Source organism: Vicia villosa, linkage group LG2, assembly GCF_029867415.1.
Source record: "Vicia villosa cultivar HV-30 ecotype Madison, WI linkage group LG2, Vvil1.0, whole genome shotgun sequence".
NCBI classification, from domain to species: Eukaryota; Viridiplantae; Streptophyta; class Magnoliopsida; order Fabales; family Fabaceae; genus Vicia; species Vicia villosa.
In genome coordinates this window covers 88677924-88691488 of record NC_081181.1, presented here as the reverse complement: position 1 = coordinate 88691488, position 13565 = coordinate 88677924, and the positions used below count along the sequence as shown (strand labels likewise).

The window sequence follows — 13565 nt, the reverse complement described above, 5'->3', positions numbered from 1 at the left end:
GAAAATAAAAACATTGAGCCCTAGTATCCTTCATCACCCAAACGCCCCTCCGTTCCGCATGCAGGTGCTCGTATAACACGTTGAGGACGTGTATTGCCGCTGCGAATCCTAGGGCCACCCCTACCCCGTCCCCTTCCTCTTGGTGGTTCAGGTTGTGTCTGTGTAGACGGCCCTGGTATTGCATTGTCCCGCCTGTCGCTGTCAAGGAATTCGTCACCATAATGTCCCGGAAACCGACTATTGTAAAGTCGGTTACCCAATCCCTCAAATGTGCTAAATTGTGGTGGGGGAGTAGGATGATGCACGGTTTCCGGGCGGTAGCACTCAGCGGCACTTGAACAACCTTGATAGAAGCCAAATTGATTGGATGGTGTTGCAAACCCAAAAGAGGTACGGTGGTGTGGTGATTGTGACACTAAAGGGTCGCGGGGGTCATATTCATCAGCTGGACCCTCGTCGGGACTTAGTTGTAGTCTTGACGAACCACCCTCGTTGTGTTGGTTGAATGACCTACGGCTTTGGCGAGGTGTTTGAGTATGGGTTTGAAAAAGTGGTTGGAGGGCTTATGACAACGGCGTGCGATGGGGCCACATGACAACAAATCTAGTAGAATCCATGAACAATGTTTTTAAGGGCATCTGAAACCTCCCGATAATTGCACTGGTGGAGGCAACCTACTTTAGGATGGCTTCGCTATTCTCAACAAGAGTCAAAGGTGGAGTGTTGTTAGAGAATCAGGTCAATTATTTAGCGAGAGTTGCATGAAATTTATGAAAGAACAATCTGTCAAGGCCAATAGTCATCATGTAACCGATTCAACCGCACCTTCAGTGTTCGAGAAACAATTGACCACAATGAAGGATTGCCGAGACAGCAATATCGGGTTATACTAGATGATCATTGGTGCGACTGTGGTAAGTTTCAAGCATTTCGTATGCCTTGCTCACATGTCATAGCAGCATGTGCATATGCGCACCGAGATGCATTGTCATTACTTACTCCAATTTACAAGGCTGAGACATTGCTCAAAGTATACAGCGTGACATTTCCGGTGGTGGAAAAGGAGGATTACTGGCCTGAGTATGATGGGGAGGTAGTATGGCACAATGACACGATGCGACGAAATAAAAAGGGTCGCCCCAACAGTACTCGCATTCGAATCGAGATGAACGTCAATGACAAAATGGAAAGAAAATGCAGTATTTGTCGTCAAATAAGGCATAATAAAAAGAAATGTCCTAGCCATGGAACAACCTCATCACATGTTTAATTATCTTTATAACGTTTTTTTACGAGAATGTATCAACTTCGTGTATGGACTATGTAACATATTTTTTTATCAATAAATTCTACTTTATTAATCGGCGGAATCGACTACACAAAAACATTACTTACGGTTAATAACAATTTTACGAAATCGGCGTATCGGTCATTTTTGCAAAAATCAAAGACCGAAATCTAAAATTTTGCCCTAAATGAAACAAAATTGGGTATTTTTTAAAAAAATTAACCCCAACACATAAGAGCCATTTAAAATGGCGCCTATGTGTAAGCAACAAAAGGCATGCGCCATTTGGTATGGCTTGCCCTAATCCATTAAATGTTTGCGCAATTTCATATGCCTAAGTACCCACTAATGCGCCAAATGGTTTGGCGCATACCCTTAAGTGGTCTGCCAAACCTAGACATTTTGGTATTTTTTTTGAAATTATGGTTTTTTATGTATTTTTTTTTAAACTTGGTTATTCAAAATTTTTTTTCAACTTTTGTGATAGGAAAAGGAAAAAGGTCATCATGTTAAACCATTAAAATTTAAGTGTATGTTTTGATTGTTAGAGCCCCTAGAAAACTTCTTTTTCTCTATGAATAAAATGATTAAATAAGAAAATATAATAACATCTGATTCGAACACCGGATTTATGATTCACAAAATAACATTTATATCACTGTAATACTTTATTTAACATATTTATTATATAAACTTAATATTTTGTGGTCTCAAAATATTGAGGTTCTGTGTTATGGATCTACTTGCACAATCATATGATCGATCCCAATTTTGATTAAAGATTAGCATTTTAGAACTAAATAATAAGATATAAGTATGCGTTTTGAACCTGTTTGATAAAAAAGATACACCAGTATACAATAAAATTATTATGGTTCATTTCAGTATCATCACAACGCATGTTGAAACATGAGGAAAATTTGAAAATGAAACTATTATAGAATATTTAATTAAAATTATTATACACTTGCTTAAATTTATTTTAAAATTCAAAAAAAAAATTTTCTATAATAATATAATATGTATAAAAATTGGGAGCCTATGCCCAAGATTGTCAGAATCGAGTTTTTACCTTAACTCGTTTTACCTAAGTAAAATCGAAACGTAAAATCATGGAATTTACCTCATATTAAAATTATATTAAATTTATATATATATATATATATATATATATATATATATATATATATATATATATATATATATATATATATATATATATATACACTAATATAATATTCTAAATGCATTAATTATTAAAATTTTAACTTAATTATAAAACAAAAATATACTATATCATCATAATAAAGTGTAATATTCACAAACATGTATCAAACTACATAAATTGTCCACAAAATCATAAAATGTAACATCCAAAAGATTATAAAAAAACATTAGTTTCATAAGTTTTTCAAGTTCAAAAAAACAAATCTTTTCATCTTCTTCTTCAACTTAATCAAAGTTCAATCCATCTACAACATCATCTTCATTATTTAGAACATTCATATTCAACTTGATTAAATCCATCTCCAAATGTTAAAAATTCTTTAGTATTATAACCAAGATGTGAATGTGAATAAAATTAAAAATCCATAGAGAAAATTTATGGGCCAAAATATAACATGTGATATTTAACTTTGACAAAAAAAAGTAAAACCAGGCCAAAGAGTAAAATCCAATGATTTTACATGATTTTACACGATTTCACCGATTTTAGAAAGATTTAAATCACGTAAAATCATTCTAGAATACAATTTTACCTAAAAAGGTTTTTACCTGCGATTTAACAGGAAATGCTGACCTAAAAACGTAAAATCTATAGAGTTTAGGTTTTAAATCGAGATTTTAACAACCTTGCCTATGACAAAAACAAAAATAGAGACCCTAGACAAAGGCCTCTATTACATACCCTAGGGTCCTGCCTGGTTGAGTAGCATGTTGATTAGTTTTATTCTATTACTCCATTGCAGCTATATTCAGCCTATTTCAAGGTAAGTTTCATAGATCAAACCTAATATTTTCTATTTTCTATTACTCCTTACATCTAATATTTTAGTAACATTATACAACAAAATAAAAGGTATGGGTAACAAATTGTGCAACTACCTTTATTTAGATTACAAAATCAATCCTCATAAAAAAAATAAAAATAGGATGCAAATTGCAAAGTTAGTGAACCTAGACAAAATAATGGAGAAAAGGGAATTAGCAGCATAAGAATATTATAAAGAACATCCGATATCGAGCAACAACATATTATTATTGCTATGTTTATGCTATCTCCTTTGTTTTAATTAGCTTTATTTTAAGCACATATTCTAGTGTCCAATGGAATCTAATACGGGAAAGACTGCGAGATAGCATCAAGAACTTTGAGATTGCCAACATAGTCTTCAAAACTATTTCCTCGCTCACTTAAATAAGCCACTTTTCAGTCAACTTATTACTCAATAAAAAAAAAAATCCATTTATCATGGAATATATATCTAAAGGCCTGGACATACGTGTAATTTTTGATAACTTTCCTTTTCACATTTTAGTATATATGTAGAAGAATTTTGAAATTCTTAGAATAAACAGAACTAGAAGAAATAGAGGAGTGACCTTTTATGAGATATGGATAGATTATATTCGCTTTATGCCTATTTGCACTGCACTACAAAAAGAATATTCTTTTTATTTCTCAAAATAACTACAATACATATGTGATTGAGCAACATTTAAACAAATGTTAGTTAAATTAAATATTACTATATAGTTTTAGTAACACTAGAGTAGTATTAGAAACATTTAAGAGGAATTATAGAAGCAATATAGTATGTAAAAATAAAAGAGAGCTTTAATAGAAAAAACGCTCTTAAATTTATGAAAAGCTTTGGAAGAATGGCAGTCTTGTTTGTTTTTTTTTTTTTTAAGTTTTTTTTTTTTTTTATATCCGGAAGATTATAACATTCTAATCAAAGAGCGTTGCTAAACATTTTAATTTGAATTTTTCTTTACCCACCTCCCTATGGGGTCACCCCAGCGAAATTTCCCATTTGCTCCTGCTTTGGAGATGCATCTCCGAAGTATTTTTTTTTTAGATTTTTTTAGGTTTCGGAAATGCATTTCCGAATTCACCAAAAAATTGGTGTTTTCGGAGATGCATCTCCGAAATGCATGAAAATTCAAAAAATACGTTATTTTTTACAATCAAGTAATATTTCGGAAGTTCATTTCCGAAAATAATTCTGCATATATAATTTTCCCTCCTTCACTATTTCATCATTTTTCTCCCAAACTCCTCCAAACCCTCTCCAAAACTCAATCAATCTGAATCCATTTTTCGTCTCAAAATCAAGTTTCAAACCGTTGATCACGTTAAAGGGAGCATAGTAAGCTACAATTTGAGGTAAACATCTCTCATTTCATCCCCTATTTCACTACATTGATTGTAGAAATTTCTGCTGAAAACTGCGATGGTTCGGAAGTACATTTCCGAAATAAGTTACCTAACAAATTTCGGAAATGTACTTCCGAAATAAGCCCTGGCAGTAAAAAAAAACAGTTTTGGCCAATTTTGCTAATTTTTGCATATGTTAGGTATGGTGCATCCGGACAACATTGTCGACAATGACGTAGTAGTTCCGGAAGTTGTCAACGTCAATAATGATCCGGTTATCGATGTTAAATCTATGATCAATGCGGTTGATGTGCGACAACAATTTACAAATGATCGGAGTTTCGGTAGTCGTGAACAATTGCTTGATTGGGTTCGTAACGAAGCTAGTAAACTTGGATTAGGAATTTTTATTTTAAGGTCCGACAATGGAAATAGTAGACGGAAAGCTTTTGCCGTTTTGAATTGCAAGCGGGGTGGGAGTTATGTACAAACAAACCGGGTGTTAAAACATGAAGACACGGGATCGAGAAAGTGTGGGTGTCCGTTTAAGTTGCGCGGATGAATTTTGTCCGTTCAAACCGACTTTAAGATTTGTGGCGTTTAACTGTCATTTGTGGAATTCATAATCATGCCTTGGATGCCAAGTTACACGGGCATCCAATGGCGTGTCGTTTGTCCCGCGAAGAGAAGAATGTGATTTCGGATTTAACGATAGTCAAAGTGGCGCCTCGCAACATACTTGCCGATTTGAAGCGTAAAAAACAGGATAGCGTTTCAAATATCAAGCAAGTTTACAATGAACGACACAATCTTAAAGTCTTGAAAATGGGCCCTCGGTCGGAAATGCAACAACTTTTGAAACTATTAGGCGATAACCAATACGTGTCAAGCTTCCGAATGTCCGAGGACAAAGTTACGGTGCGTGACATTTTTTGGACTCATCCCGAAAGTATCAAATTGTTCAACACATTTCCAACCGTTCTTGTGATGGATTCGACGTACAAGACCAACAAGTATAGGCTTCCTCTTCTAGAGATTGTCGGTGTGACCTCGACGGACAAGACATATTTGGTCAGGTTTGCTTTTTTGGAGTGTGAAAAAGAAGATAACTTTACATGGGCTTTGGAAATATGCAAGTCTTTGTTGGTTGATCAAAAGGTTATGCCAAATGTCATTGTTACCGACCGGGACCAAGCTTTGATGAATGCGGTCGATACCGTCTTCCCGACATCGACCTTATTACTTTGCTGGTATCACATAACTCGCAACGTGAGAAGTAAGCTCAAACCCGCGGTTGGGACAAAAGATAGGCCGGATGAAAACGGTAAAGTTATCAAAGCCGGTGTTGTGGTGGATAGGATTATGGCCGCATGGAGGGAGATTTTAGATGCACACTCCGAAGAGGTGTATACCGAGAAAATGGTACACTTTAGGTCTTTGTGCGTTTCCATTAAGGCTTTTTGTCATTATGTCGAATCCACCATCCTTGACAAAGTAAAGTAAAAAGTTGTTTGTGCTTGGACGGATCGAGTAAGACATCTTGGTTGCACCACGACTAACCGAGTTGAATCCGCACATGCGGTCTTGAAGAGGTGGTTAGGTGATAGCAAAGGAGATTTGTGTCGGGGATGGGACACCGTGAACCAAATGCTCCAAAATCAACACAATGAAATTCAAACATCGTTCGGTCGGAGTAAGACGATTATGGAACATCGGTTTAAGTGCCAAATTCTATTCTCCCAATTGATTTAAAACATATCCCGTTCGGGTTTGAATTTTATGTTTCATGAAGCGAAGTGGGCCGAGACAACGGGTCCGGATTGTTCCAAATGTGGGTGCACCATTAGAAAGACATACGACCTTCCATGTGCTTGTATACTTTCAAAAAAAATGAAGTTTAATTCACCAATACGCATGGATGAGGTAATCGACCATTGGAAGAAGCTTCGTTTTGATGATTTTGACCCGCCGAAAGAAAATGATTCCAAAATCACCATCTCCGACGAGTTGGAATTGATAATGGATAAGTTTGCTAAAGCGGATGACACGGTGAAAATGCACATAAAGGAACAATTACGAAAAATTGCATTTCCGGAGACCACCGATTTGAAACCGCCATCTTAACCGGTTAAAATGAAAGGTGCACCGAAAAAGACCAAAAATACACAAGAAGACACGTCAATAAAACGATCTCCTTCCTACTTTGAACTTGTTGATGCATCGTTCCCGGATTCACCGACACCAAAGTCCAAGTGTAGTGGTAACAAAGGAGCCCGTATTTCGAAGTCACCTCGCACACCGCCGATCAAAAAATCACCCATTATCTACATTGATGAGATGCAACTTTTTATGCACAAATATATCGAGGATATAGTTGATGTTGGAGGCGACGAAAATTGTGGATATAGGGCCATTGCGGGTTTGCTCGGTAAAGGGGAAGATAATCACACTTTAATTCGACGGGAACTTCTTACGTAGTTGACTTCGCATCGGGACATCTACGCCCGACTATATGAAAATCAAGAAAACTTTGAGAAAGTTCATGATTCACTTGTTCCATCACTTACCGGTATCGCTCCGGTTTCAAAGTGGATGTCATTCCCCAATATGGGCTATCTAATAGCAAGTGCATATGATCGGGTGTGTGTCGATTTGACGAGATTTGGACTATGTGAGACATTCTTTCCACTTCATAGTCAACCGTCACTGGACGCGTCGAGCCGCATCATATGCATCGGGTATATAAGATCGCGGAACTTCGTGCAAGTCTTTTTGAAACCGGGGTGTCCTATACCGGCTACTTCTTGTCAATGGACGAAACATCATTCAAATGAGGCAGAGACTTGGCCGAATCCCTTCATTTCAAGAATGGCGGAGTTTGAAGAAATGATGAGCCAAGAGCGTGCGCAAAATAGAGAGCGGTCGAAGAACATACCTATTTTAGATTTAGGCGCCACCGATTGGTTAGGCGAATTTTAGTTTTTACCGGGCCGTTTTTTGTTTGTAATGACCGGTGCGTGTCTTTTTTGTATGTATTGTCGTTTACCATGTAAAATCTGACCGATTCAATACATATATAATATAAGTATGTTTTATGTTGTCATTGCCTATTTTATGCCTATTTTGAATACTTTTGGTATTGTTAACACAAAACAGAATGCAATGCACAAAATGCAAAATTCGCCTATGTTTCTGCATAATTCAGAAATGAACTTCCGAAATATACATGTTTTCAGACCAGTTTCGGAAGTTCATTTCCGAAACTTCCACTAAATGCAGGATAAGGTTTGTTGGACCATTATTGCTCAAATAAGTCTATAAATACAACACACTCTTCTTCATACTCTTCACACCGTAAAACACAAATGACACAAACCTACCCCCACCTAGCATTCTTCTACTTCACCAGCGGCTATCCGATGCCGTTCCAATTCCACTTCTCGCGCGACACGCCGTTTGCAGACTTGATAATCGAAAGGTTGTCAAGCTCGAGTACCGTTTGCCATCGCTTAACGACGACAGAGACGTTGAGTTCACACCTTTTGAGATCAAGAACGACGAAGATTTAGCGGTTTTGTGGATAACTTTCGACCGATTTTTTTCGAAGGGTCCGATCGAGATGGATGCGAAACTTCAAAGATCGGGGGCCGACGTTATCAAAATGTTGACTCATCCTCACCTACCCGTGTTTAACAATAAATCGAATCGTTGTTGTTTGTTATTTTTCTTCTGTCCAGACCTTATTTCGGAAGTACATTTTCAAATTCTTCCAAGGGGGGTAAATTCGGAGATGCAATTCCGAATTCACTTATTTTCTGGAAAAAAAACATTATTTCGGATGTACATTTCCGAAATCAGTTTTTTTCATAAAAAAAAAAACACGTTTTCGAAAATACAGGAGGTATTTTGGAGATTTCACCAAGGGTGACCAAGAAAGTAAGGAGGTGGGTAAAGAATTTCTCTTTAATTTTTAGGAATACTTTTTTAAATAAACGCTCTTGAATTAAAATATTTATTTATTTTAAAATAATATGAAAATGTTTCGGAAAAATAATGCCATAACAGATGATCAATTATCAAATACTAGAATATCTAACATACATCACATGAAAAAAAATAGTAATACATATTTTAAAAGTTACTAGTATTTCTTGCGACACTCTTCTTTATACTAATTTACTTTGAGTTTTTTAATACACAAATGTTGGAGTGTTCTAAGTCTGTTCACTGTGATCATTTTTCATATAGAAAATATCATCTATATTTAAATCAATATCAACTAATGTTTGAGTGAAAGAATAATCTTCGGTATTACTATTATTTTAACATTTGTAATTGTCATGATCACAAAATCTAGTTTTTATAAATCACTTTTTGTCAGCATGGTCAATGACATAAATATTTTACGATCATATGATGGTAATATATAAAGTTTAGAAAACTTATTAAGATTCATATGAAAGAACCCGCATTCATCATTGTGAACGTCGTTATAATTTTCAACCTAGTTGCAGCCAAACATTTATACATTTTTTTTTTCAATAAGCAATGGAATAATAAGCAATGGAATTAAAGGGAGCAAAAGGGATGCTCCACCCCAATACAAATAGGGTTACATTACAAAACACAAAAGAGGTTGGATGTTCCAACAATAAAAACTACATAAAGGCATCTTCTTATAAAAAGAACTAAGCCAACTCCACGAAACAAAAACAATCTCCGACATACACTCTATGAAACTAAAAGAATCATTTCTGAAGATGATAGCGTTGCGCTTAATCCACAAGGTCCAGATCGTAGCTAACCAAACCACCGCCAAAATAACTCTTTTTGAAGAGCAACTGATCTTAGCACAATTATAAAAGAACTCTATAAAATCCTCTAATGACAATAACACCCCAACTCCAAGCCACATATATACTCTACGCCAAACTCTAAGCGTCACTTGACAATCCGAAAAAAGAATCACGAGAGATTCTTCCTCTGAAGAACAAAGAACACAAATAGAGTCACCTCCCTCATTCAAAATACCCTGACTCACTAAAAGATCTTTAGTAGCAATTCTATTGTGAATAAATCTCCACAAAAAAACTGAATTTTGGAAGACACCTTTAATTTCCAAAGATGAGCAAGAGCCCTAACCTTATAACATTCAACGGCGGACCCGAGAGCTTTACTTTGAAGAAATCATACCAGACTTTACCAAGAAAAAACCTTCTGAATTCAAACTCCATTTGAAAGAAACTGCCTCATCCTTGTTTAGAAGCTTATGGTGAATGAAAATCTAGCTGCACATCGTCGCTGGCAACAACAGCCACAGCTGGGACTGCACCACCATCATCCTGCGCAGGCAAAAAAGCTGTCCCAGGGCCAGCAGCACCTACAGTTTCTCCGTCCACCCCGAAAACGTTCTCCTCCATTGTCTTTGCAGTGCTGCCAGACGCGAAAACTTGACACAGAGACCACTGCCAGCGATTAAAGTTGAAGGCGCCTGCAGAAGAAACAGTTTGCACATGATTGTAAGCCATGGAAAAAAGGTTAGGATAGCATTTCATTAGAGATTGCTGTCCTGTCCAGTCCGCATACCACAGAGGTGTTGTTTCCCCATTACCCACACTAACATGAATAGCACTAGAGAAATTTTCCAAAAGAAGATTTTCATAGTTATCCGAAATAATTAAGTCTCTCCACCAAATAGAATCTTTTCTATTCACCACCGATAAATCTCCTACCAAGACCTTAAGCTTAATATTACCATAACGCGCTTCTAAAAGATCTCGCCAAACCGCTTCCTTTTCCGTGAGAATACGCCATTTCCATTTACTTAACAAAGCCACATTCATGATCTCCATATTGTTGACACCCAAACCACCCTCTTCCCGGGATTTACACACGGTATCCCAACACACCCAATTAATGGAACGTTTAAGCTCGCCACCTCCCCAAAGGAACTTGCATTGAATCGAACACACCCCATTCAAAACCTTCTTTGGAGCCTTGTAAAAAGAAAGCAAATAAATCGGTAAAGCATTGATAACTGAGTTAATAAGAACAACCCTCCCCGCCATACTAAGGTTAGATCCTTTCCAAAACGATAATCTCTTTTTAAACATTAAAATGAAATCTCTCCACATTGATAGTTTCCTAGGATTGTAGCCAACCCTAACACCGAGAAATTTAAAAGGTAAAGACCCTACTTTACAAGAGAGGAAACTAGCCGCGGCTTCCATGAACCAATCTCCCGCATTAACCCCATACAAATTACTCTTATGAAATTTAATCCGTAAACCCGACATCATCTCAAAGCCTCTAAAAATTGCCTTTAAGCTCCACAAATTTGCCAAATTACATTCGGCAAAAATCAAGGCGTCGTCCGCAAATTGAAGCAAATCCACATCCTTCACATCATTGACTTTAAAACCACGGAACTCTCCCATTTCTTTACATTTATTCATTAGTGCCGTAAGGACTTCCATCACAAGAACAAATACAAAAGGTGACAATGGGTCTCCTTGACGAAGACCTTTCTCCACCACAAAGTCTTTAGTGGCACTCCAATTAACAAGCACCGATAACGAATTGGTGAAAATACTACTATCCATTCACCTCATCCATCTCTTACCGAACCCCATTCTTTTAAAGACATATCTAGTAAAATTCCAACTTACTCTATCATAAGCCTTTTCAAAGTCTACCTGGAAAACCATACAACTCCTCCGCTCCCTTTTAGCTAAATCTAGCACCTCATTAGCTATAAGGACTCCATCCGAAATGTTTCTACCCGGAATAAACACTGTTTGATTATTCGAAACCAATTTGCCCACTACACACCTTAGTCTTGCCGCCAACAACTTGGCCAAAATCTTATACAAGCTATCAACCAAACAAATAGGGCGAAATTCCTTCAATGTTTGAGGATTCTTGACTTTTGGAACAAGAGTAATAAAAGCAGAAGTACAAGCTTTGGTTAGTTTTCCTTTATCATGAAAGTCCTTAAAACACTTAAAAGACGTCCTCCTTCACCACCTCCCAATTTAACTTAAAGAAATCCAAAGAATACCCATCCGGCCCGGGACTTTTATTACCATCACAAGACCAAACCGCCTCCTTGATTTCTTCTTCCGAAAAATCTCTCTCCAACCAAATCTCCTCACTCTCATCCAACCTATTAAGAAAAAGACCTTCAAAAAGACCTTCCGGAACCGGTCTATCCAAATCCTCTTGTTTAAAGAAATTATGAAAATAACCACGAATCTCATCTTTAATATTAACAACTCCTTCAACTCTACCGTTTTCTCCTTCTAAGGAAGTAATCGCATTACGTCTTTGCCTCTCCTTTAAAGAATTATGATAAAATCTAGTATTCCTATCCCCCTCTTTCAACCAAAGATCATAAAATAACGAGTAATCAGTCTCTCACATACAATAAATAATCCCAAAATATGACACATGAAATAACTTACATATTCATTAATTAGCTTACAAGTTTGACTAGGATATAAACTACGATTGTATTCTCTTGTTGGACGATGTTGTGATAGTCTTATTATTTCATATAAAATATATGCGTAATGATTACATATCTAGGATATAAACTACGATTGTATTCTCTTGTTGGCCAATTTTCATTTCACTCAGGATTCAACATAAATCTGCATTGTAAAAAAACTTATAGATGTACTATACACTAGTAAAAAAAACAATTACATCCATTTTTTATTAAAATTACACTTATTATTTTTGATAAAAAACGGGTGTATATTCACCGGGTGAGAAATGTCGAACGAATTTGTACCTGTTTAAAAATATGTGTAAATACATGTATGTTACACCCTTTTTAAATTAAAAACGGGTGTAAATACATTCTACGTTGCATAATTTTTTAACAAAAATAAGGTGTAAATATGTTCTAGGTTACACTCTATTTTAATAAATATCGGGTGTAAATACGTTTTTAATTACACCCTATTTTATTAAAAATATTGTCTAAATACGTTCAACGTTACACCCTATTTTAATAAAAATCGAGTGTTAATATGTCCTTCGTTACACCCTATTTTGATAAAAATTGGATGTAAATACGTTTTTAGTTACACCATTTTTAAATATAATTTATACCCTTTATGAATGAATAAATTATATTATTTTTAATTCCATTTACACCCTATTTCATATGCTACATTACACCCTATTTTAGTTATCACTTTTTTCATATTTCATGTACTAAGAAGTCATAATATTTCAAATACTATAAAATCATACACATAAAAATCATATTTCATGTCCTAAGTTAATATTTTTCATATTCATCAAAAAGTATACAAAATCATATTTTTATACTAAGAAGTCATAACATTAACAATAAAATATTCAACTAACTCACAATATTTCATGTCACTTTCTTCATATATATAAGTTTTCTTCTTCATCTTTTGATTTTGTTTTGACAACATTTTTATGTCTTTATCATCTTCAACCATTTGCATTTGGTCTTGTAGAATTTTCTCCTCAACCTTTTGATTTTCAACCATTTCCAAAAAACTTTGAGCCCAAAGTTGCCGAATATGGTCGATTCTCTCTTTTTCATATGATGACGTGTTTGTAAATATATACAAATTTAATATAAAATAAATTAAACAACTACATATTAAAACACTAATTTACATGTTTTTCAAAAAATACATGCAATATGAAAATATTTTAAATTATACTTGTAACACCCCATTTCTACCCGGCAAATATACAAGAATCAGAGTTTCAAAATTTCTCGACAAACAAATGAGGCGTCACATATTCATTTCACAATAAATCACTTAATCGCATTCAGCGGATACATAGCACTTTCTTTTAACCAACTAAACAAATACTCAACATATAATACTTTTCAAAACAGAA

The 13565-nt window shown here is 35.5% G+C and overlaps 1 protein-coding gene across 1 annotated transcript; it reads right to left on the bottom strand.

Annotated features, from left to right (window-relative positions):
- Window positions 1-9937: 9937 nt before the first annotated feature.
- Window positions 9938-11272, bottom strand: LOC131649540 (uncharacterized). Its single transcript, XM_058919300.1, has one exon. It carries the CDS (start codon window positions 11270-11272, stop codon window positions 9938-9940), a length of 1335 nt encoding a protein of 444 aa, XP_058775283.1.
- Window positions 11273-13565: the final 2293 nt, after the last annotated feature.

What these genes read in the sequence shown, in the direction of transcription:
- LOC131649540 (XM_058919300.1), bottom strand. Translation starts at nt 11,272, where the DNA reads ATGGATAGTAGTATTTTCACCAATTCGTTATCGGTGCTTGTTAATTGG.